This window comes from Rhinatrema bivittatum, chromosome 9 (genome assembly GCF_901001135.1).
Source record: "Rhinatrema bivittatum chromosome 9, aRhiBiv1.1, whole genome shotgun sequence".
Lineage (NCBI taxonomy): Eukaryota > Metazoa > Chordata > Amphibia > Gymnophiona > Rhinatrematidae > Rhinatrema > Rhinatrema bivittatum.
This window is the reverse complement of record NC_042623.1, coordinates 79,484,627-79,509,025: the sequence shown is the minus strand read 5'-3', so window position 1 is coordinate 79,509,025 and position 24,399 is coordinate 79,484,627. Positions and strand designations below refer to the sequence as shown.

At 48.0% G+C, this 24,399-nt stretch overlaps 1 protein-coding gene across 4 annotated transcripts in view; it reads right to left on the bottom strand.

Annotated features, from left to right (window-relative positions):
• Window positions 1–24,399, bottom strand: part of MOV10L1 (Mov10 like RISC complex RNA helicase 1) — a 546,310-nt gene that overhangs the window by 475,993 nt on the left and 45,918 nt on the right. For all 4 annotated transcript variants that reach the window (XM_029617025.1, XM_029617022.1, XM_029617023.1 and 1 more), the window contains exons 3-4: window positions 19,048–19,213; window positions 10,564–10,676 (exon numbers count right to left, since the gene is read on the bottom strand). In XM_029617025.1, coding sequence (XP_029472885.1) covers window positions 10,564–10,676; window positions 19,048–19,213 — 279 coding nt within the window. The remainder of the gene's footprint in view (window positions 1–10,563; window positions 10,677–19,047; window positions 19,214–24,399) is intronic.

The window sequence follows — 24,399 nt, the reverse complement described above, 5'->3', positions numbered from 1 at the left end:
GTTCTGACCAAGACAGTTTTTCGGTATCTGAAGAAAGGGATGGGCCTCTGGACTGATCTGTGGTATTACAGGAATGAAAATTAGCAGGTAAGAACCAATTTTCATTTCCTGAACATACCCAGATCAGTCCAGAAAAGTGGGATGTACCCAAACCACCCTACATTGGGCGGGAACCCGAAAGACCCACACGAAGCGCACTCTCCCCGAAGGACGGTTCATCAGAAGCCTTAACGTCCAATCAGTAATGTTTCATAAAAGTGTGAATAGACGACCACACCGCCGCCCTACAGATCTCCCGAGGCAACAGTAACTTACACTCTGCCCAGGAGGTAGCCTGAGCCCTAGTGGAATGAGCTCTGTGACCCAAAGGCACCTGATGCCCTCGGGCTATGTATGTCGTGCAAATGACTTCCTTAATACACCGAGATATGGTCGCCTTTGATGCTTTGTCCCCCTTCTTGAGGCCACCAAAGAGAACGAACAAATGATCAGAACGTCTGAAGTCATTGGTAACCTTCAGATAATGCAATAAGGCGTGCCGCACATCCAAAAGATGAAGGTCTCTGTTCTGAGAAGACTCCCGGGACCAGGAAGCTCCGTAGTTTGATTGATGTGAAAGGCTGAAACCACCTTAGGGACAAAGGACAGAACCGTACATAACTATACCCGATCGTCGTAAATCTGAAGAAAAGAATCCCGACAAGACAGCGCCTGCAACTCAGATCCGATGGGCCAAGCAAACGGCCACCAAAAACACCGTTTTCAAAGTCAGATCTTTCAAGGAAACTCCACGAAGAGGCTCGAAAGGAGCGCCACATAGAATTCGCACGACTAAATTCAAACTCCAATCTGGACACACCGAACGGATGGGAGGGCACAAATGTTTGACCCCCTTAAGAAACAGAGCAATATCTGGATGCACTGCCAGCAAACAGCCGTCAAAGTTTCCCTGCAAGGCACCTAGAGCTGCAACTTGTACACGAAGGGAATTGAACGCCAAGCCCTTAGCGAGGCCCTGTTGCAGAAAGTCAAGCACCTGAGGAACATGCACCGCTAAAGGGTCGCAGGAACGCTGACGACATCTCAAAGAGCTTCCAAACTCTCACATAGGCCATAGAGGTGGCTGGACATCTCACCTGTAGGAGGGTAGAAATGACTGTTCTGAATAACCCCTCAAGCGTAATCGCCGCCTCTCAAAAGCCAAGCCGTGAGAGAGAAGCGATCCTCCCAATCCAAAAACATGGGCCCCTGATGGAGGAGATGAGTTAGATGAGCCAGCTGAAGTGGACCTTCTAGAGCCAAGCATACCAGATCCACGAACCACAGATGAAATGGCCACTCTGGCGCCACCAGAATCACCCTTTCCGAGTGCCGCTCTATGCGGAGAAGCCGACCTATTAGGGGCCAGGGCAGGAAAGCATACAGAAGAATCCCCATGGGCCAAGAACACATGAGAGCATCTATGCCCACCGAACCCTGTTCTCGGCGATGGCTGAAAAAACAAACTGTTTTTGCGTTCCCCTGCGTTGCCTATTAACACCATTGCTCTCAAGGCAGGGTGTAAAAGGAAGGCTCAATGACTCATGGATTTCCCTGCAGCATGGAATACCCGTCTTTTTTTTTAATGCATTTCACAAATATAACAATCCATTGTACCAGCATGGGAGAAACAATGTAAAAATCAAACAGAAAAAATACAATAAGAAATGGAGAGATTACTTACCTGATAATCTCGTTTTCCTTAGTGTAGGCAGATGGACTCAGAACAAATGGGTATAGTGTGCTCGTGCTAACAGTTGGAGACTGATCTGACGTCAGCACGTAGTACATATACCCCTGCAGGAAGTGCAGAAGCTCAGTAATCTTCCTTGCAAAAGCATTATGGATATATGTGTGACTGACCGATTGATTAACTGAACATGATTAACCTGACCGATTGATAGTAGCTGGAGACCGCCAGTGTTCTCAACAGGAAGGCGTCGACACCCGGCAGGGTGAATGCCCTATGTAAGAAAACATGGCTTACCTTGAATCGGTGAATCCCCATGTACATCGGCAGCCGGGCGGGATGATGAGTCCATCTGCCTACACTAAGGAAAACGAGATTATCAGGTAAGTAATCTCTCCATTTCGTAGCGTGTAGCAGATGGACTCAGAACAAATGGGATGTACAAAAGCTACTCCCGGACTGGGTGGGAGGCTGCCAGAGGTCCGTTTAGGATTGCCCTTGCAAATGCTGTGTCCTCCCTGGACTGGACGTCCAGACGGTAGAATCTGGAGAAGGTATGGATGGAGGACCACGTTGCCGCTTTACATATCTCTGCAGGCGACAGCATCCTAGTTTCTGCCCAGGAGGCCGCTTGTGCTCTGGTAGAGTGAGCCTTGACTCGTAGAGGTGGTGGTTTTCCCGCTTCTACGTAGGCCGCCTTGATAACTTCTTTGATCCAGCGAGCAATAGTAGCCCGGGAGGCCGCTTCTCCTTGCCTCTTCCTGCTGTGAAGGACGAACAGGTGGTCCGTCTTTCGTACTGCTTCCGACATTTCCAGGTATCTGGACAGCAGCCTGCCGATGTCGAGATGACGCAGTATTCGACCTTCTGACTTCTTCAAACCTTCCATGGTTGACAAGGATATGGTTTGGTTGAGGTGGAAGTGTGAGACTACCTTGGGTAAGAAGGAAGGAACCGTGCGAAGATGGATAGCCCCTGGGTGATTCTGAGAAACGGATCGCGGCAGGACAGCGCTTGTAGCTCTGATATGCAGCGTGCTGAGCATACGGCCAGCAAGAACACCATCTTCAAGGTTAACAAATGGAGGGACAGGTCTCTGAGGGGTCTGAAGGCGGGTCCCGCTAGGAATTGCAAAACTAGGTTGAGGTTCCACAGGGGCACTGGCCATTTCAGTGGCGGGCGAATGTGTTTGACTCCTTTCAGGAAACGTGAAACGTCTGGGTGTGTGGCAATGCTGTTGCCGTCACTCCTGGGGCCGTAGCAGGATAGCGCTGCCACCTGAACCTTGATTGAATTGAGGGACAGACCCTTCTGAAGTCCATCTTGCAGGAAATCCAGAATGATGGGGATTTTTAGCGGCATGTGGATTGGTGCTGCGAGTTTCGCACCAGGCTTCAAATACTCTCCAGATCCTTATATAAGTTAGTGATGTGGAGAACTTGCGTGCTCGGAGGAGTGTATCTATCACCGACCCCGACTATTCCCTTTTCTTCAGTCGAGCCCTCTCAATGGCCAGACCATAAGAGAGAATTGAGCTGGATCCTCGTGAAGGATGGGACCTTGTCGCAGCAGGTCCCTGTGAGGGGGCAGGGGTAGAGGATCCCCTGCCAGTAGTCTTCTCATGTCTGCGTACCAGGGTCTTCTTGGCCAGTCCGGGGCCACCAGAAGAACTAGGCCTCTGTGCCGCTGAATCTTGTGTATAATGGCGCCCAGCAGGGGCCATGGGGGAAAGGCATATAGCAGGATCCCCGAGGCCATGGCTGTACCAGGGAATCGATCCCGTGGGATAGAGGATCTCGCCTGCAACTGAAGTATCTGGGTACTTGAGCGTTGGACCTGTCCGCTAGTAGGTCCATGCCCGGAGTCCCCCACTGATCCACAATCATCTGGAAGGCCGTGGATGACAGCTGCCATTCCCCCGGGTTTAGGCTTTCTCTGCTGAGGAAGTCTGCCGTGGTGTTGTCCTTCCCGGCGATGTGGACGGCGGAGATGTCCCGGAGATTTGCTTCCGCCCAAGCCATCCGGGGGGCTATTTCTAAGGATACCTGCCGGCTTCTGGTTCCGCCCTGTCGGTTGATGTATGCCACCATGGTGGCAATGTCCGACACCACTCTGACTGCTTTGTTTTGAAGTCTGTGGGCAAATCACAGGCAGGCTAACCTGACTGCCCGTGCCTCTAGTCTGTTGATGTTCCACCCCGACTCTTCTCTGTTCCACCGCCCTGGGCGGTTAGCTCTTCGCAGTGTGCTCCCCAGCTGCTCAGGCTGGCTTCTGTAGTGAGCAGGGTCCAAGTTGGGGAGGACATTTTTGACCTCTGGCTCGTGTGGCCGGACTGCAGCCACCACTGTAACTGATTCTGTACTCTGACCGGTAGAGGTAGATGCATGGTGTAGTTCTGTAATCGTGGCCTCCACCGAGATAGGAGGGTGCGTTGTAACTGTCTCATATGAGCCCGTGCCCATGGTACCACTTCCAGAGTGGACGCCATTAGGCCGAGGACCTGTAGGTAATCCCAAGCTGTGGGCCGGGTGGTGCTCAGCAGAGTCCGTAAACGATTCCGGAGTTTTGATCTCCTCTTGGAGGTTAGGCTGACTGTCTCCCTGGGTGTCGAATCGGACTCCTAGGTATTCCAGCGACTGCGAAGGCTGTAGGGAACTCTTCTTTGTGTTGACTACCCATCCTAGGCTTTCCAGAAGAGATAACTCTGTTGGTTGCCCGGAGGCTCTCCTCCGGTGACTTTTCCCTGATCAGCCAATCGTCTAGGTAGGGATGGACGAGAATCCCTTCCTTCCTGAGTGACGCCGCCACCACTACTATTACCTTGGTAAAGGTCCACGGTGCGGTGGCTAACCCAAAGGGTAAAGCCCGGAACTGGAAGTGTTTCAGGACTTTGAAGTGTAAGTAGTGCTGGTGATCCCGATGGATTGGGATATGCAAGTAGGCCTCTGACAGATCCAGGGATGTGAGATACTCCCCTGGCTGTATTGCGCTTCGGACTGACCGCAGAGTTTCCATGCGAAATCCTGGGACCTGTAAGTGCCGGTTGACTGACTTGAGGGGTCCAGGATGGGTCTGAAGGTGCCCCCCTTCTTGGGTATGATGAAATAAATGGAGTAATGCCCAGAATTTATCTCCCATGCAGGCACTGGGATTATGGCTTTTAGGGACAGGAGCCTCCACAAGGTAGCTTCCAGTGCCGCCCTCTTGAGGGGTGGACACGGAGATTCCACAAACTTGTCCGGAGGGAGATGAAGGAAGTCCAGGTAATACCCTTCTCGGATGTTGGCGAGGACCCACTGGTCCGAAGTAATCTCGACCCATCTGCAGTAGAATAGGGTTAGCCTGCCCCCTATGGCTTCCTCCCCCAGATGTGTCGGCTGATTCTCATTGTGGGGTGCGGCCGGGACCCGAACCCAAGCCGGTTCCCCTCTTGTTGTGCCTGGTCTGAAAGGACTGGTTCCTGGTCTGAGAACGAGGTGCTTGGACGCTAGTCCTGTAGGGGTTGAAGCGGTGAGAGCTTCTACCTCTGGATGGCCTAGGAAAAGGGTGCCGATTCCTCCTTGACTTGTCTTCTGGTAGACTGGGTAATGGGGAGGCGCCCCATTTGTTAGCCAGTTTCTCGAGGTCGCTGCCGAACAGGAGGGATCCCTTAAAGGGCATTCTTGTAAGGCGCGTCTTGGAGGAGTCGTCGTCGGCCGACCAATTTCGTAGCCAGAGCTGTCTCCTGGCTGCCACTGAGGACGACACTCCCTTGGCTGCCGTACGGACTAGGTCGGAGGCAGCGTCAGTGAGGAACGAGAGAGCTGATTCCATTTCTTCACTCGGGGTGTTGTTCCTGGCTTGTGATAAACAGGAACACGTCACCACGGTGCAGCAGGTCGCAATTCGTAGGGACATGGCTGCCACCTCAAAGGCTTGTTTCAGAATGGCGTCCAGGCGCCGGTCATGTGCATCATTGAGGGCCGCCCCTCCCTCCACTGGAATGGTGGTGCGCTTCACAATTGCGCAGACTATGGCATCTACCTTGGGGCACACCAGCAGCTCCTTGGTTGCCGGGTCCAGGGGGTACATGCTAGACAAGGCCCGACCCCCTTTGAATGAGGCCTCCGGCGCATTCCACTCCAGATCAATTAGCTGCTGTGCTGCTTGTAGGAGGGGAAAATGGTGAGCCGTTTGACGAAGGCCCTCTAGCAGGGGGTTCATTCTAGGTTCCCCTGGGGTGCCTGGACCCGGGATAGCCAGCTCCGACAAGCATTGAGAGACCAGGTCTGGGAGATCCTCCTTAAGAAAGAAGCGTCTCATGGTTCGATACGGCTCTATCCGAGGGAAGTTTTCCCTCCTCGGGGAGCTCGCCTTCTTCCTCAGAGTAATCTGAGTCCCCATAAGTGGGGCTTCCGGGTGGAGGGTGGCCGTGCCTAGGTCTTGAGGGTCCAGGGGCAGGGTCATCTGGTACGTATGGGTCCGTTCGGGGATCAGACTGCATCTTGACAAAGGCGTGAATCCCCTTGAATAATTCCACCCAGGAGAGCGAAGCAGGTTCTAGCCTTAGGGGCACCAGGTCTCTAGGCTGCTCACCGCGGCCTGCTAGGTCCAGGATGTTCCCTGAGGAACTGGCAATTAATCTGGGCTGGTACCGGCCCTGGCCTGGAACTCCTAAGGCCTCCTCACATTGGGCACATAGGGAGTCTGCTTCCTCGCTCTGTGTGGCTCTGAGGTGGCATGCTGAGCAGAGGCCTAGAGCTCTTATGCCTGATTCTGGAGGTGCCGGCTCTGCGGATGCATGGGCTTTCATACGTCTGTATCTTTATGCTCCGGTGAGCTCCCAGCCGAAAGTATGCGCCTTGTAATATGCGCGAAGATGTGCGCCTATGCATGTGCACACCTATCAAATGTGCACCTATCAATGTGCGCCTAATTACTTTCGGGCGCCTAACATACGCGCCCGCTGCCTGTGCGCTTAGTATGAATGCTAGATTGAGGCGGCAAACCAGGGCAGATGGCGACGGCGAGCAGGCAGGCAAAATGGCGACCTCCTTAGCGGGCTACCATGTAGGCAGACCCCGCTAATCCTCGCTCTTCGGAGACCAAGTAAAGATGTACGCCTTACCTGATCTTCGGCGCTTCCCGGCTGCGACCCGGGCGGTCTCCGGCTGCGGGGGGAGAGGGTGATTACCGTCACCGCCGCGCTCAAGGAAGTGCACCCGCTGCCTCTAGGCCGCACCCAAACTAGTCTCGCTTGGGGGCCAAGTCCTCACCGCGAACGGATCGGGACCGAGGCTGCCTCTACGCCGCACCCTTCTCACTCGGGGGCTAGGTCCCTACCGAGGCTCCTACCTCCGAGGGACCACGGAAATCACCTCGGGAAACCCAACTGGGGGAGGGACCCGAGGGTATCACCGCAGAAGTGCGGGGCTCGTCTTCAGGTAGAATTCTTCTATGAATTTAGAATTTGGAAAAACGCTCAGCGAGCGTGAGGGAGCTCCAAACTGCTTTGGAGACTGAAATTACTGAGCTTCTGCACTTCCTGCAGGGGTATATGTACTACGTGCTGACGTCAGATCCGTCTCCAACTGCTAGCACGAGCACACTATACCCATTTGTTCTGAGTCCATCTGCTACACGCTAGGAAAATCAAATTTCTCTCTCTCCCACTTAACAGGAAATAGAGGGGAGAATCCAAGAGAAAGATAATCGAGCAAAGAATCTATGCAATAAGAGAAAGAAAAAAGGAGCAAAACCAACACCTTAATTTAAATGCTGATCTACATTAAGTGAGTCTTAGGGGTTCGCATCCAAAAGACTGTAACTGATGGCTCAAAAAATAAAAAAAAAAAAACAATTTGCATTTTGAAATTTCACTATGCATTTACATGAATATAATATAAATTGAGCTCCACGTGTCACTGTCTCAGGTCTCATAAGAATTTTCTTCTTCATTCCTGAGTTGTCCTGGTGACATCTGGATAGATCCAGACTTTCTGGCCATGAAAAACTCCTATTCCTAAAGAAGAATCCGAGAACTGTATTTCTATCATTCACAAAGGCAAAAGAGACTAACATAGTCCCTTCTTTGTGATATCTCTGTTTCTTGAGTCAACTCCAGTATATCTGCAATGTTCATAAAACATTGGTCTTGAGGTTCATTTCCAGGAGTTTCCATCACATTTTGAGGCAAACAGGCCTTCATAATTAAAGGCATGGCTTCTGTTGGCATCTTAAGCATATTAACCAAGTAACTCTTAAAGAAATCCATTAAAGGCATCATCTTGATAGTAGGAAAATTAGGAATCCTTAAATTAAGGCACCTTAGAGAATTCTTCACGTTTTCCAACTTTTTAACATGAACAAGTTCAGACTGCACTAAGTTTTGTTGACTTTTTTCCAGAGAGGCAATTCTTTTTTCCACAGAATTTAATTCTGAATCAAGTTGTATGACCTATTTATTCCACCTTTATTGGTCTCTAGAAAAACTTGTGTCAAGAAGGCAACTGCAGAATCTATCGAAATTAAAGCATTCCAGTCAGCGTCGAGTGTTACAACTGCTGGTTTAGTTAAGGAAAATACAGTACTTGGAATTATCGGCATGGCACCACCATCACTCAATGGGATGTTAATGTCCCGAAGTAAATCCGAAGTAGCCAAGGGAATCTTCCCAGAAGAATTAGAGGTAGAAACTTCAATAGAACGTCCTGTAAAGGTTTCCCCAAAAGCTATTACAGTGTCGGAAACAAGCCCCATATTCTTCACTTCTCCCAGTAAGATCAGCTCTCCCCTAATTCCCAATGGGGAGCTGGCAAAGAACTCACTGGGATCAGTCCACAGGGAGGGGACGGCTAAGAGGTGTCTCGGCCAGCTGGGGTGACGTTTGCTCCTCACCTACCCCTGCAGCGGCCCTCATTCCCAGCAATATAGGCGTGGAGGAAAAGAAATTCTTAATCTTCTGCTGGCCAGAATCCATATTCCCCCCATAGTAGGTAAATTCTCACAGTTTGGCCTTTCATTTGGTATGAGGCATTATTTGGGGGAGTTAGCTAGAACAACAGAAAAGCAATCAGAGAGAGAGAGCTCTACTCCTGCTCCTCATGCGTCGGCCATCTTGGATCCCCCTGGGATACCCTTCCATCTAATCATCTCGCTGACAAAAATGACAATCAATTTTTCCCTACAGGATTGATGTTACGCCCCCCCTCCAAATGCTGTTGCTACTCCCAGGGGGTTCGCCTGCCTGCTCCTGCCCTTCCTGGGAGAGGCCAATATCCTGTTGGGGGGCGGGGGAACACGGACTGCTACGCATACCAGTCATTTACTGGGCGCAAGGAGCCTGCTTCTGTTGGCACCTCTTTAGTGCCACAGACCATCTACCCACAGCCTTATGATTTTTTTGGGGGTTTTTTTGTTTTTTTTTTTTTTTAAAAGGGAGTTGGGGGTGGCAGCCACTTAGAGTTATACCTTCTTCAGTGAACATTCACCGCTTTTCTACTGCTGCCTTCCTTTTTTTTTTTTTGGCAGCCAAGACTTCCAGTATTGGAAAAGCTCACACCCCAAACAGCTTAGCACCATTTCATCTAAGACACTGCAGACTCCCATGGAGACCCATCCCAAACCTGGCCTACTGTGGCCTCACACCAAACTCCCAGCTGCAAGAGCAGCAGCACTGCTGCAGTCAGGATAGAACAGCCATTGTAGTTTGCCACCGACTTGTGCACTCTACCACAGGGCCCCAGAGGTTGAAAAACCAAATACCTTCCTCTTCCGAGCTTGCCATGACGACAGATTCAGCCAACTGCTAAGGGCCTTGGTGTTTCCTTCCTGTCGCTCTATTTCCATTAAAAAAAAAAAACCTCCAAAAAAACCAAAATGCCTGCAGTGGCCAGAAACAGGAGAGGAGTGGCAGAGAAACACAGAAGGCATAGCAGAAAGAAAAAAGGGGAGAGGAAGGGGGAAGGCAGAGCAGCCCACAGCCCTACTACACATCCCAACTCTCTAGAATGAAGAGGAGGAAACCCCATTACCAGGGTACTCACCAGACCTCTAGGGGTATTGTGAGGGATCCAAGGGAAGCTCAACTGGGAGAATTTTTTTCCTTCCCAGGAGCAGGCTATTACCAAGGGAGAAACAGTACCAAAGGACCATTACTCCAGGAGCCCTGGGCTCAACCAGTGCAAGGACAAATCAGGACTCTGGAAGCTATCCTCATATCTACAGCTGCTGGAGACAGACTACTAGTTTTGGCCAGAACCACATCTTCCTTATAGCCCAAAGCAAGGTCATTAAAGCGGTCTCTCTTCTATCTCTGTCAGCTGTGGAGGAGAGAGAAATCCCATATGTAATGACTGGTCTAGCAAGATAAGGAATGGCTGTACAACTATAGTCAATACTCAAGTTGAGCAGCTGCATGCATCTAATTTCTTTGTTTTTTTGGTAAACCAACCAGGAAGGAATTACAATAATCTAGCCAAGTTATTATAGTAGTATAGCTTACCTTAAGTAGGGCCAGCTTAGACAGGAAAAGTTTGTTATGAAGACAGACAGGTGAACTCAGTGTGACAAATTGAGCAAACCCAGGGTATCATTGTTTATCTACTAAAACCCTCAGATTATGCACTTGCTTCTGTATTTTAAGTACTGGACCATCTGGAAAGGAATGAGAATAGCCTTCCTACCCTAAGCAGCAGCACTTTTGGAAGAGATCAATTGATAATTTATGTATGCTGGGTCTCCAAATATATGTATCATGTATATTCATTGTGAATATCCTGGAAACTTGACTGGCTGTGGCGTTCCCAGGACAGGTTTGGGAAGTTCTGCCCTAAGCAGCAAAGGAGATACTGTACCTGATCAATACTCTTGTATCTTAGTGGCTTCACATCATATGCCTCACTGCACCATGTCACTGGGTTTATGTAGTAACGTGCCTGTACCCAGTCGCCTTTATATGGTTCATAACCTAGTCAAAAATACAAATGTTCAATGATTAGAGTCACAAAAAGGGTAGTTTCTCAAAACCACTGCAGCCCTGAAGGGCCAGGAGCCCACGACCTAAGTCATTTGAGAATGTCCATGCATGCAAATGAAGTGATATGGGCCAAAACAAAAATTATAAGAATTCATCTAGCAATTAAAAACAGAACTATCATGATTCCCTCTTTACATTTAAACTACTTTTAACAAATTTGTCAGGAAGTGATTTGAAATTTAATATTCTTGAAATGCCTCCCACTTAGATTCATAAGATGGGCATGACAAAGTGAAATCAAGACTCACACTGACACATATGAAGCACAAACAGCTGAGGAAGAGGCTCAGGCAAAGAAGTTTTATAACAGGAAATGATGCCCATCAAAAAAAAAAGTGCACACGATTTAATCTATAAAAGAATGTCAAAAAATAGCAAAATATATATTAAAAAAGGAAAGAGAATGGCAGTAACAGATGAGCTGATATAAGCCAAGGTTTCTAAAATCAGGTGAATGGATTTCCTTGGCTGACAAGGGAGCACCATCTTCAGCCCGATAGACCTGGATGGTGTCGGCAATTGCTTTGGGACCCCAGCACAGTAGCAAGGCTATAACAAAGGTAGGAGTTAAGAGAAAGGAGAAGATTCTTGGGGGGGGGGGGGGGGGGGGGGGGGGGAGGAGGGAGGAGAAGTCTAGAGGGGGAAGAAATGGAAGAGGAGAAGAGAGGCCTGCTCAAAAGCAACCAACTTCTGGAATTTAAGGAGTCAAGCAAAATTACGGCCAAGACATTTCACAAATGAAATCACTTTCACTATTGTGAGTACAATATTTACTCAAGGGTATTTTTAATTTCCTTTTGAAAAGGAAACAAAATGTTCACAAAATAAAACCCACAATAAAATCTGTGCAAGCAGGACCCAGGGACTTTCCAAATTTTTAAATTTAGCAATTAAAGATCAAAGTGCTATTTGAAAACCAACTTACAGGCTTTTTTTTCCCCCCATTTACTATTAAAGCCAAATATGTACTTTTGGTTTACTGCAGCCAATACACCTATGTTTGGCTCGGACATATATAAAACCAGGGCAGCAGTCTCTGTCCGAGTTTATAACTGCAGCCTTCCTGAGGGCAAAACACCCCTGGAAGCAATTTGAATTTTTCTTTTGTTGGTTTTTTTTTTCAAGTGTAAAGCGGTGCTTTACACCGCTACTGTCTGATGGAGACAGAAGTACCGAGGGACTGCAGGTAATACATTGCCTACAGGCTCAGTAAACTCTCTCCATCTGCTGGTTGGGATGCAAAAGGAAAGTTGTTTCTTACCTGCTAATTTTTATTCCTGAAGTACCATGGATCAGTCCAGACGAGTGGGGTTTATGCATCCCTACCAGCAGATGGAGGCAGAGAAAAAAAACCCAAAAAAAACTGAGGCACTGCTACATAAGACAGGTCTATCCAGAACCGAGCGGTAGGAAGAGCTGCGTTAGTGCCCGGCGCACCCGCGGTTGCCGCACGCACAGTGCAGCTCACCTACCGCTCGATCCTGAACTATAATTTCATGCAAATGTAAACTGCGTCTAAGAAGGGTCCGTGAAGCATTAGGCCCGCACAACCCATTTTACTGATAGAGCGCCTATACAGTATCCTGGGTGCGCGGGCCTAACGCTTCACGCCATGCTGGTATCTGTCATTTCAAATGACATTTGAAATGACAGATACCAGGAAGTTGGGACTGCCAGTCCCCCCTCCCCTCCTCCCGAAGCAGGGCGCGAAAAGCAGCCTTGCTCCGGGAGGAAGGAAGAAGGGGCTGGCAGTACGAAGCGGCGAAGCGACTTACTTTTTGCAGCCCCCTCCGGACATCGGAGGGGGCTGCAACGTTTTTTTCGCTTTTTTTTTGCTTCGGGAGGAGGGGAGAGGACTGGGGCTACCCCGGAGACCGGCACCCATGATCGCGGCCGGGGCAGGTGAGCGGGGGCTGGGGGAAAGCTTGCCGCCTACCCTTACCCCTGCCTCTACCGCAGGGGTAAGGGTAGGTGGTAAGTTAGCAGGTTAAACGCGCGACAAAACTGCAGGGAAAGATAGCGATAGTCGGGGCGCGGGTTACGGGATGCTAGGGAATAGCTAATTCGCTCGTTTGCATGCAATATACATGCCGCGTGCGGAAGGGGTTGCCCGGGGATTTTAGCAGTAGGTTAAAGGGGATTCGGGATCGCAGGAAGGGCTAACGCGGCCAGAAAGTGAGTAGAACGCGGGTTAGGAGCGGGGTAAACGCGGCCGCACTTTACTGGATAGACCTGAGAGTGTGCAACCTACAGTCCCTCAGTATTGACCTGGTCCCAAGCCAAGATGGCTACCTCAACAACCCCCAATAAACCTTGGGCGAACAGAGGCTTAAAGTGGGAACTACCTGCAAACTAGGACCCCTTGACTTAAAAACATACCAACTATGTACAGTTTATCACTCTGTTCAAATCAAGTGTCAGCTCAATCAGCTTAGCCATCTCCAGAAGCAAAGCAGTCTTGTCAGAAAGGCATGGGTCTCTGGACTGATCCGTGGTACTTCAGGAATGAAAATTAGCAGGTAAGAAGCAATTTTCCTTTCCTGTTCCTAACCCGGATTAGTCCAGACGAGTGGGATGTACCCAAGCCCCTCTTTTCTGGGCAGGAACCCGAAAAGACCTACGCGCAATACACTCTCCCCAAACATCACCTCCTCTGGAGTGCACACATCTGAGCGAAATTTGATAAGTGTGAAGAGAAGACCACATCGCCAAGCAACTGACACTCTGCCCATGAGGTCGCCTGTGCCCTAGTGGAATGCACTTGCAACCCCTCCAGCACCGGCCGGCCCCTGTAGATGTAAGCCGAAGCTATCGTCTCCTTTAACCAGCGAACCATCGTGCCTTTGGAAGCCTTTTTTCCCTTCTTTGCTCCACTGAACAGGACAAACAGATGATCCGATCTCCGAAAGAGATTAGTCACCTTAAGATATCGCAAAAGGATGACTCACGTCCAATAAGAAGTTCGAGCCATCAAAGAATCGGCTGCCAAGTTCGAAAAGGCAGAAAGCTCAACCACCTGATTAAGGTGAAAAGGAGAAGACTACCTTCAGCAAAAAGGACAGAACCATTCGTAAGGAGAGTCCATCATCCAAAAAACGGAGGAAAGGATCCCTACATAACGCAGCTCAGAAATTCATCTAGCCAAACAGGTAGCCACCAGGAAAACAGTCTTCAAGGTTAAATCTTTCAATGACACCCTCCGCCGACAACTCCCACTCCCCCGGATCCAGATGCTGTCTGCTGAGGAAGTCCGCTGGCACATTCTCCACTCCGGTCATATGGGAAGCAGCTAGTCTCTCTGCCCATAGAAACAGCTCCTGCGCTTCTAACGCCACCAGACGACTCTTCATACCGCCTTCACGATTGATGTATGCTACTGTCGTCACGTTGTCCGAGAACACTCGCACTGATTTGCCTCGAACGAGTGGAAGAAATGCCAACAAGGCCTTACGCACTGCTCTGGTTTCCAGTCGGTTGATTGACCAAGCCACCTCTTCTGGCTACCACTGACCCTGAGCTGATTTCCCCAGACAAATTTCCCCCCATCCAGAGAGGCTGGCATCCGTGGTTACAAGTACCCAGTTGAGCATCAAGACTGTGCCACTGGCAATGATAATGGAAGCTGAAATTCCTCCAACAGTGGATTCCACCAGGATAACAGAGCCCCCTGAGAGGACGCATGTGAGCAAAAGCTCATGGCACTAAATCCAGCATAGAAGCCATGGACCCCAGGACCTGCAGGTAATCCCAGATCTTGGGCACTGCAAAGCTCTGCAACTGAAGAACCTGACTCTGCAGCTTGAGGACTCTCTCCGAAGTCAGGAACACCTTCCTCAGATGAGTATTGAAGCGAGCCTCTAGATTCTCCAAGGATTGAGTTGGCTTCAGAGGACTCTATGCAAGGTTAGTCACCCAGCCCAGTGTCTCCAGAAGCTGGAGCACTCACTGGACTGAATGACCACACTCTACCTCCTTCCTGAGGGCTGCCGCCGCCATTACTACCATCATCTTTGTGAAAGTGTGCAGAGCCGTCGCTAACCCAAAGGGAAGAGCTTGAAACTGGAAATGTTCTCCCAGAACCATGAATCTCAGAAACCATTGATGTTTGGGTCAAATAGGGATATGAAGGGATGCTAAAAACTCCCCTTTGTGCACCACCTCTATCACTGTACTCAGTGTCTTTTGGAAACTGCAGCACCCAGAGGGCAGCATTCACCTTCTGCAGATCGAGAATGGGTTGAAAGGTCCCTTTCTTCTTTGGCACCACGAAGTACACTGAATACCTGCCCTGTCCCCTCTCTTGAGAGGGCACTGGAACAATGGCGCAAAGAAGCTGTAATCACTGTAGCGTGTCCTGCACCACCTCCTGCTTGCTCCAGAAGATGCAGTGGGAGACTACAAAGGCATCCCTGAGCAGCCAAGAAAATTCTAAGGCATAATTGTCTCTTGCCACCTCCAGAACCCACTCCTAAAAAAAAAAAACCAAAGAGCCTCCCTCCTATAGCCTCCTGAGAGGAGTGGACCACAAAACCTTCATTGTCCGACCTTACTTCCGCTCCCCTTGGGAGCCACTGTTCCTAGAGGACCTGCACTGATTCCGAAAGGGCTGCTGCCTGCCTGAACTCTTTCTGCGAAGCTTGTGTGCAGGGGGGGGGGGGGGGGGGGGCTTTGCCTGCTCGAAACCTCCTGGCCTTACGAAAGTCTGGCTTGCAGCGGAAAGAACGTCTTAGGATCCTGTCTTTAGGCAACTTATTGTCTTTTGACTAACTGCTTCACAAGCTTCTCCAAATTCTTCCCAAAGAGGGGCTACCCCCTGAAAGAGAGGTTCAACTGCTGGGCCTTAGACCATATATCCACAGACCAACTTGGTAGCCACAAGAGCCTGCGTGCCACCACCACTGAGACCATATCGTACAGAGCATCAGCCAAATAGGCCACTCCCGCCTCTAAACGGACCACTGTGCTGCCTCCTGAACGTTTATGTGCCTTCTGTACCCAGGTCAAACAGGCTCTCTGCATCAGAATTCCACACACCACTGCTCGAAGGGTCAAAGCTGAGACTTCAAAAAAAACACTTAAGCAGAATCTCCAGCTTCCTGACCTGGAGATCTTTGAGTGCCACCGCTCCCATCACCAGAATGGTAGTCTTCTTAGTAACCATTGAAATGGCTGCATCTACCTTGGGAATTCTCCATAACTCCAAGGTCTGTTCCGGCAAGGGATATAATTTCCTTATAGCTCTTGCAACCCTCAGGCGCCCCCCCCCTTGAGAGATTCCCACTCCCGATCCACCAACTTCTTCACCTGTTTTGGTTAACGGAAAAGCGGAAGGAGGTCCCCACAATCCCTCCAGGAGTGGATTCACACCTTCCTTGTCAGAGTCTTCCTGGATGTCTTTGATGCAGAGCTCCTCCAGCACCTGGAAAATTAATGGACCCAGTTCCTCTCTACAGAACAGCCAAACCACATGCGGGTCATCTTTTTCCGTGATCGGAACCACCTCTGGATCCCCCAAGACCACCAATGGATCTCTGTCCCCCTTGGAGCTTGTCGGGATCATCCAGGCTATCTGACAAATCACCCTCTGGGACTTGCTCGAGACCCTGCATCTGCAGGATTCCTCCTGACTCCACAGGCCCTCTAGCCTTCTTGGCCGTCTGGGACTTCCTAGGAAAAAGCTTTTTTGCCCCTAACTCCTTCCGGGCTAAATAAACCTTATGAAGGAGAAGCAGAAAGCCCAAGGAAAAGGCCCCTGGGTCTGAGGAGGAAGAGTCCTGATAGACTCCCTCTCAGCCCCCCCCCCCCCCCTCTACAAGCAGCAGGGTCCTTTCCCACAGAAGAAAGCATAGGAGGGTAATCCTGGGGCTCAAAAATGACCCCACACTTCTGCATGTGCTATCAAAATGGCCACCAGCACCTCTGACCCCCCCTCCAAGCCGACACAGCCACCTGTCCTCTCACCACTCTCAGGGGGGTCTCACCGAAGTTCCGGACCCCCGAAGCAAAATCATGGCAAAATGAGGCAGCATTGAGCTGAGATTGCCTCAGGTCGCAGCAGTGGCAAAGTCTGCCACATTGCACTGGAGCTGGCATGTTGGGGAAAACCGGGCCTACACACGCGGTCAGGCCTAAAAATAAACCTAACAGCAGCAATCGCTACACTCTGGAGGAAAGGAGGAGCAGAGGTGATATGATACAGACTTTCAGATACTTGAAAGGTTTTAATGATCCAAAGACAACGACAAACCTTTTCCGTAGGAAAAAAATCAGAACCAGGGGTCACGATTTGAAGCTCCAGGGAGGAAGATTCAGAACCAATGTCAGGAAGTATTTCTTCACGGAGAGGGTGGTAGATGCCTGGAATGCCCTTCCGGAGGAAGTAGTGAAGACCAGAACTGTGAAGGACTTCAAAGGGGCGTGGGATAAACACTGTGGATCCATAAAGTCAAGAGGCCGTCAATGAAGAGTGGGTGGCTCGCCAGAATGACGGCTACTGCCTGGAGATAATGCCCTTATTCAATAAACATACACATGGTTACTGTGACTCCAACATCGCTCTAAGCTTCAACAGCAAGAGGAAATGTGGAAAAAAGGATTTGCACTCACAAAGCGGGGAGTAGCTGGCTTGTTACGGCGGTTACTACCCCAAACCAAATAAGCCTGATACTTCACTTTCAATGCATATCCAGCATAGCTCGCTGCTTCAACGGCAGGGGAGAAGAAAAACAACCAATAAGGGCTGAATAACATAGTCTGAGTAAAACAAATAAGCATGTGTGTAGCTTGCTTATTGCGGCGGTTACTACCCCTAACTAATCAAGCTTGATATTTCACTTGGATGCAGCTCCATCACTGCTCTCTACATTAATGGTGGGGGTGGGAAGGGAAATAGAACCAAAGAGCTAAGAGAAACAGATAAGTATGAGAAAAAAAATGTGTGAAGCTTGCTGGGCAGACTGGATGGGCCGTTTGGTCTTCTTCTGCCGTCATTTCTATGTTTCTATGAAACACAGCACTTCCCAGCAGAAAACACAAAACTTACCTACTCCTCAGCTCTGCTGCTGCAGCCTCTCTCCCGGTCCCTGTTTTTTTTTTTTTTTTTAAACAAGAAACAGGACCTAAAGGGAACAAAGGAGGAAAGACTACTTCCCTGCTTCTGGAGGCTACCTGCTGAGGAGCCAGGCATAGCAATGGAGCAAAGGGACCAGAGGGGGAGAGGGAACCAGTGCCCCTGGCTAACTACTCCCCCTCCCTTGCGAAACAAGGGCCGAGTCCTGACCGGGACTGCCAATCCCCTGCTTGCCCTTCTCTACCTGAGGGATGGCCCACAAAGGAACCTAACACCTCAGGAAGCTGAATCATCTTCTGATCCTTCTCCTCTTTACTTTAAAACACCACCTCCAGAATGCAGGTATACACCTCTACTATCTGCTTGAGACAGAAAAATACTGAGGGACTGCAGGTGGCACTCTTGGTTATGTTGTAGTGCCTCAAAGTTTTGTTCTCTGCCTCCCTCTGCTGGTAGGGATACATAAACCCACTCGTCTGGACTGATCCGGGATACGAACAGGTAAGCCAGTTGGCTGGACTGATCTGGGTATGAACATCAACATCCACCTTCAATGTGGGCAAAACATGCGCATTGTTCTACGCTTTTTTTTAACCCGCATTATACAGGGTTCTACATTTTCAAAACTACATATGTCGTTCTCCCTCAGAAAAAAAAAAAAAAGTATGTGGAAAGGTCTGTGGATACTCTCCACCTGCCCCCATGAAGCAACTTTCAATGTATGCTCATACTTTCCCTTTGAAAATTGGCTCAAAGCCCACCAATGCAGGAAGTTTAGAAAGTTAGCCCATCCATGCTGTACCATACCAGAAAATGGGTATATGAGCTGAGGTAGTAGAGAATGAACTGGGTTTTGTTAAACACTGTATTTAAAATGTATTAAGTTGGTGTCTAGTCTGCACAACTGCTAAATCCCTCAAGCATGCTTCACTCGCTGGCAAAATGTGTCAGGGTTTAGTGGTAGCAGAGGCTGAAAGTTTGTTTTCAGACTCATTTTAAATACAGCATCAAGGGCTCTTATCTAGTGACCAGTGTCACTAGATAAGAGGCATCTCCCCTGCTCTCTTGCACATGGGGGCCATGCACAAATTTAAGTGCAGCATTAAACCTTACAGTGCCATCAATCTATCAGGACACCAGAGAGACTGTATAAAGTCTCTTGCCCTTTCCTTTCACAAATCAAGTCAGTTAAGCAAGACTCCCCCCTCCTCCAAAACGCACCCCCACACTTACTGTCACAAACATCATTCATTGAGAAGACAGTGGTCTGATTAATGCAGCCGCCATCATCTCTGCAAGAAGTAATGTTCCCGATCAAAACCTGCGAAGCCTGGTCCAGCATCGGAGTGTCCCGAGGACTGCTATCATCATCCTCCCACTTATAGGAGACACGTTCCACCTACAAAAGCACAAACAAGTCCCTCAGTCTCCCAGCTAGGGGTGGGGAGGAGAGAGGGTTATTTTCTTGTGTATTAGAGTTTTGCTGTTAATAAAACAAGGGCTAGATACTGAGATTTTGCCCCAGAGGGCACAGAACGGGGTGAAAAGCTTTGAAAAGTTTGGCTTCAGGTCAGCCAGAAAGGAAACCAGTGCTCTGAAGAACATGTTTCATGCAAGAATATTTGCATGTTGTGTATTTGCATCTCTGGAATTGTCATGTCAAAATTTGCTTGATATTTTTCTTCCTCTTCAAAAGGAAAGCAAGGCACAGGAAAACAGTGAGGAAGGGAAAATAGAAAATGCAAGGAAAAGGAAAAAATGGGATACATATTGTTTAAGTTGTTTAAGTACTGAAAAACACAAGAACATTTTAAATCTCCTTCCTGCTTCAGTAGAAAACTATCAAAGCCAATTTAGAAATATCCCAGTTACTTATCCAGGGACCTTCGTTTTCCGTTATTTTATTTTTCCTCACAATTTATCAGTGTTTATTATAAGAACCAAAAATGAGCAAAATTAGTAGAAAAAATTACTCAAAATGACAGGTAAATATTTTCTTGTTGTAACAAACACTGAAATTCCAAGGAAAAATGTAATAAAATCTGAAGACCAAGATCCCTGCTCTTATCTCACATTCAAATATGTGCATACTTAAAACTCAAAAAACAAATCTGAGGCTGATCCAAGATAGCTATGTAGCAACAAAAAAAAAACAACCCAAGATCGGTATATGTAAAAACCTTTATTCTGACAGTTTTCAAGCCAGACTCTGGCCAAGTTTTGCTCGGTATGAAGAGCTGCCTCAGGGGCTATTGTGTGGAAAATCTTATTTTCATTGTATTCAAATGTGATCGTGTAGTTCAAATATCAGCAGTGGTATGTATTCACATTATCAACATTCTAAAACAAAGGAAGAAGTGTGTGTGTGTGACAGCAGATATAATAAGGTATTATTCCCACTATCTGTGGAGATGACCACAGAGTCTTTCTGGTGCGATTATAACCTCATAAAACAATTCTACTTGTTTTAACCGGATCTTTCCGATGAGTTCATCTGCAGTTCAACATCACACACATCATTCTGATTTAAAAAGTGTATTCTAATATTGTTTTACCCACAGCACTTCTGCCTTTTTTTTTTTAGAATGTTGATATGAATACATACCACTGCTGATATTTGACCTACATGATCACATTCAAATTTATTTAACTCTTTTCTATACCGACCTTCATGGTCATAACCATATCAGATCGGTTTACACAGAACAAGGGGGTATAACTTTAACAAATCATTTAACACGGAGCAAAGTTACAATCAACAGGGTGGAATAACTTGGAGGCTAGGATAGCCAGAAAAAAAAAAAAAAAAAAAGGAAAGGGGGAGGTGGTTAACAAAGAACAATTGAGATTAAGAATTAGGAGATTAGACGTATTAGATACTTAGTAGGAGGTTCCTAGTTGCATAACTAGCGAGGTATGGCTAAAGGCCATTTGTATCTTTGAGGGTTAAGGGAAGGCTTGACGGAATAGCCAAGTCTTGAGTTTTTTTTTTGAATGTTAGATGGCAGGGCTCCAGTCTAAGGTCTGGGGGGATGTTGTTCCAGATGGCTGGGCCTGCTATCGAGAATGCCCGGTCTTTAGTCGTAGTATGAAGTGTAGCTTTGGTTGGGGGGGCTTGCAGAGTTCCTTTGCATGCTCCTCTGATGGGTCTGATAGAGGTGTGGAGTCTGAATGGGATTTCAAGGTCAAGCTGTAGTTTGTGGACGGATTTGTGTAGGATTCTGTAGTTTACTGGCAGCCAGTGTAAGTTCCGGAGGATGTGTGAGATGTGTTCTCCGCGGTTGGTGTTAGTCAAGATTCTAGCCGCAGCGTTCTGCAGCATCTGTAGAGGTTTGGTGGTGGAGATGGGGAGTCCAAGGAGGAGGGCATTACAATAGTCTATTTTAGCAAAGAGCATGGTTTGTAGGACTGTCCTGAAGTTGTGGAAATAGAGGAGGGGTTTGAGCCTTTTTAAAACTTGAAGTTTATAGAAAATCTTTGGTCATGTTGTTAATAGCTTTCTTTAGGTTTAGGCAGTTGTCGAGGGTTACTCCGAGGTCTCTTACATGTGTGACCTGGGTGTTGGAGTGGGAGGTTATCGTGGTTGGAGGAGTTCGGTCTTGGCTGCATTAAGGACCAGGTTTAGACTGGTGAGAAGGCTGGTGATGGATTGGAGGCAGTTGTTCCAGAAAGTGAGAGTTTTTGAGATGGATTCTGTTATAGGAATCAGAATCTGCACATCATCTGCGTAGAGGTAGTGTATTAGTTTTAGATCTGTTAGCAGCTGGCAAAGGGGGAGGAGGTAAATATTGAAAAGTGTGGGTGATAAGGATGATCCTTGAGGTACACCTAGTGAAGATTTTATGATGGGTGATTCTTTATTGTTAATTTTGACTTTGAAGCTTCTGTTGCTGAGGAAGGCATTGAACCATCTGTGAACTGATCCTGAAAGGCCAATGTCTGAGAGGCTATTAAGAAGTATGGTGTGGTTGACTGTGTCAAACGCCGCCAAAATATCTAGAAGGACTAGTAAGAATGAGTGACCTTTGTCTAGGCCCATGATGATATGGTCTGTTAGTGAGATTAGGAGGGTTTCCGTGTTGCGCGATTTGTGAAAGCCGTATTGAGAAGGGTATAGGATTTTGTGTTCTTCCAGGTATTCTGAGAGCTGGGTATTGATCAGTTTCTCAGTGAGTTTGGCCAAAAACGGGAGATAGGAGATAAGGTGGAAGTTGGATAGTTCTCTAGGATCTAAATTAGGTTTCTTGGAGGGGTTTGAGAGAAGCAGTTTTTAATCTGTTTGGGTAGATTCCTTGAGCTAAAGAGCAGTTCATAATGTTAGCCAATGGTCTGGAGATGGTGTCTGGGATAAGTAACAGTAGTTTTGTTGGAATATTGTCTGCCGGGTGGCTGGATGGTTTGTGTCTCTTAAGTATGGACTCAATCTCACTGGCTGAGGTTAGTTCGAAAGTGTCGAAATTGGCTCCGGAGTGGTTGGGGAGGTTGTGTTGGTGGGGAGGGGTGCTAGGGTGTTCGAAATCTTCTTCTGAAAGAATAGTGCAAGCTCACTAGCCTTGGTTTGTGCCTGTTCGTCTGGGATAGTCGGGAAGGGGGGGGGGGCGCGCTGTTTTTGTGATTTGGGAAACATAGGAGAATAGAGCCTTGGCATCAAATTGGAGATCGTGGATTTATTGACATAGAAATCTCTTTTTGTCCGTAGAATGGAAGTCCTGTAGAGGTGGAGGGATCCTTTGTATGCCGATAGTGTTGACGTGCTGGGGGCTTTGCGCCATTTGTTTTCTTTGTGTCTGAGGTCTTGCTTCATCAGTTTAAGTTCAGGGGAGAACCAGGGTTGTTTTCCTTTTTGCGCTGGGTTAATTATTTTGACAACTGAGGGGCATAATTTATTTGCTGCTGCTTCTGTGATCTTGTGCCAGGATAGCAGGGCTGAGTTGGGGTTGGATATATCCAGGTTTGTAAGTTCCTTGGAAAGATGATCACTAAGCAAGTCTGAAGCGCATGGTTTCCTAAAGCGTATGGCAGAATGGTGCCATGGGGTGTTTGGGCGTTCTTTAGTGGCGAGGGTAGTGAGGAAGATATAGTTGCAATGGAAAAGGTACAGAGAAGGGCAACGAAAATGATAAAGGGGATGGAACAGCTCCCCTATGAGGAAAGGCTGAAGAGATTAGGGCTGTTCAGCTTGGAGAAGACACAGCTGAGGGGGGATATGATAGAGGTCTTTAAGATCATGAGAGGTCTTGAACGAATAGATGTGAATCGGTTATTTACACTTTCGGATAATAGAAGGACTAGGGGGCATTCCATGAAGTTAGCAAGTAGCACATTTAAGACTAATCGGAGAAAATTCTCTCTCACTCAATGCACAATAAAGCTCTGGAATTTGTTGCCAGAGGATGTGGTTAGTGCAGTTAGTGTAGCTGGGTTCAAAAAAGGTTTGGATAAGTTCTTGGAGGAGAAGTCCCGTTTCCATACAGAAGATCTTGCTCTTCCGATGACCTCAGCTTCCACCTGGCTAAAGAACTTCCACACTTAAACCTGTCAGATCCCTATCTTCCTGGAGCAATATCACAGAGGAAATAATTTATTTGCTATGTCCACTTTCAACAAAAAAAACTCAACCCAAATTCTACAAAGAGACAACCATGGTTCACCAACGACTTACGGAAACAAATCCTCAGAAGAAAGGAAAACCTATGGCACAAAACCCCTTGTCCTAGCACACTTTCCACCTACAAATCTGCACTCCACCACTACAGGAACTCTACCCTAAAGGCAAAAAGGGATTTCCATGCTCACGACCTTACCTTTGACGCAAGAGCCCTCTTCTCCTACGTCTCCGAACACACACGACCTAACACACCATCTATCCCCAATGAACAAGCACAATCCAAAGCTGATGAACTAGCCCTATTCTTCCAAAGTAAAATCACTACACTTAACCCTCTTGCCACCTACCCCCAACCCCGCTGACTAGCTCCTACCTCTTACTCAACAAAAGAATCTAACTGGATTCGTTCGAACCTACCACCGCCTTAGAGATCCAATCTCTGTTAAAGAAAATGAAACCTTCCTCCCATCCCTTCGACCTAATACAGTCAAAACTTCTCCTGCTAGTACCCGAAACCATCTCCAAACCACTAGCGGACATTATAAACTGTACCTTAGTTTTTAGGGGGTCACAGGGAATCTTCCCTGTGACTCCCTAAAAACTGCCTCTCTTAAACCACTACTAAAGAAGCCAGACTTGGATCCCAAGAATCCAAACAACTTCTGCCCAATCTCCAACCTGGTTTTTTTAGCAAAAATTTTGGAAAAACTGGTCAATTCACAACTCTCTAACTACCTTGAAGATCACGAAATACTACACCTCACACAATACGGGTTCCGCAAGGCCTTAAGCACTGAAACCCTACTCTTATTGCTAACAGACCACCTCATCATGGGCCTGGACAAAGGACAATCTTTCCTACTAATACTACTGGACCTGTCGGCAGCCTTCAACACTGTCAACCATACCACCCTCCTCAACCGCCTCTCGGACATTGGACTAACAGGCTCTGCTCACACATGGTTCAAAACATTCCT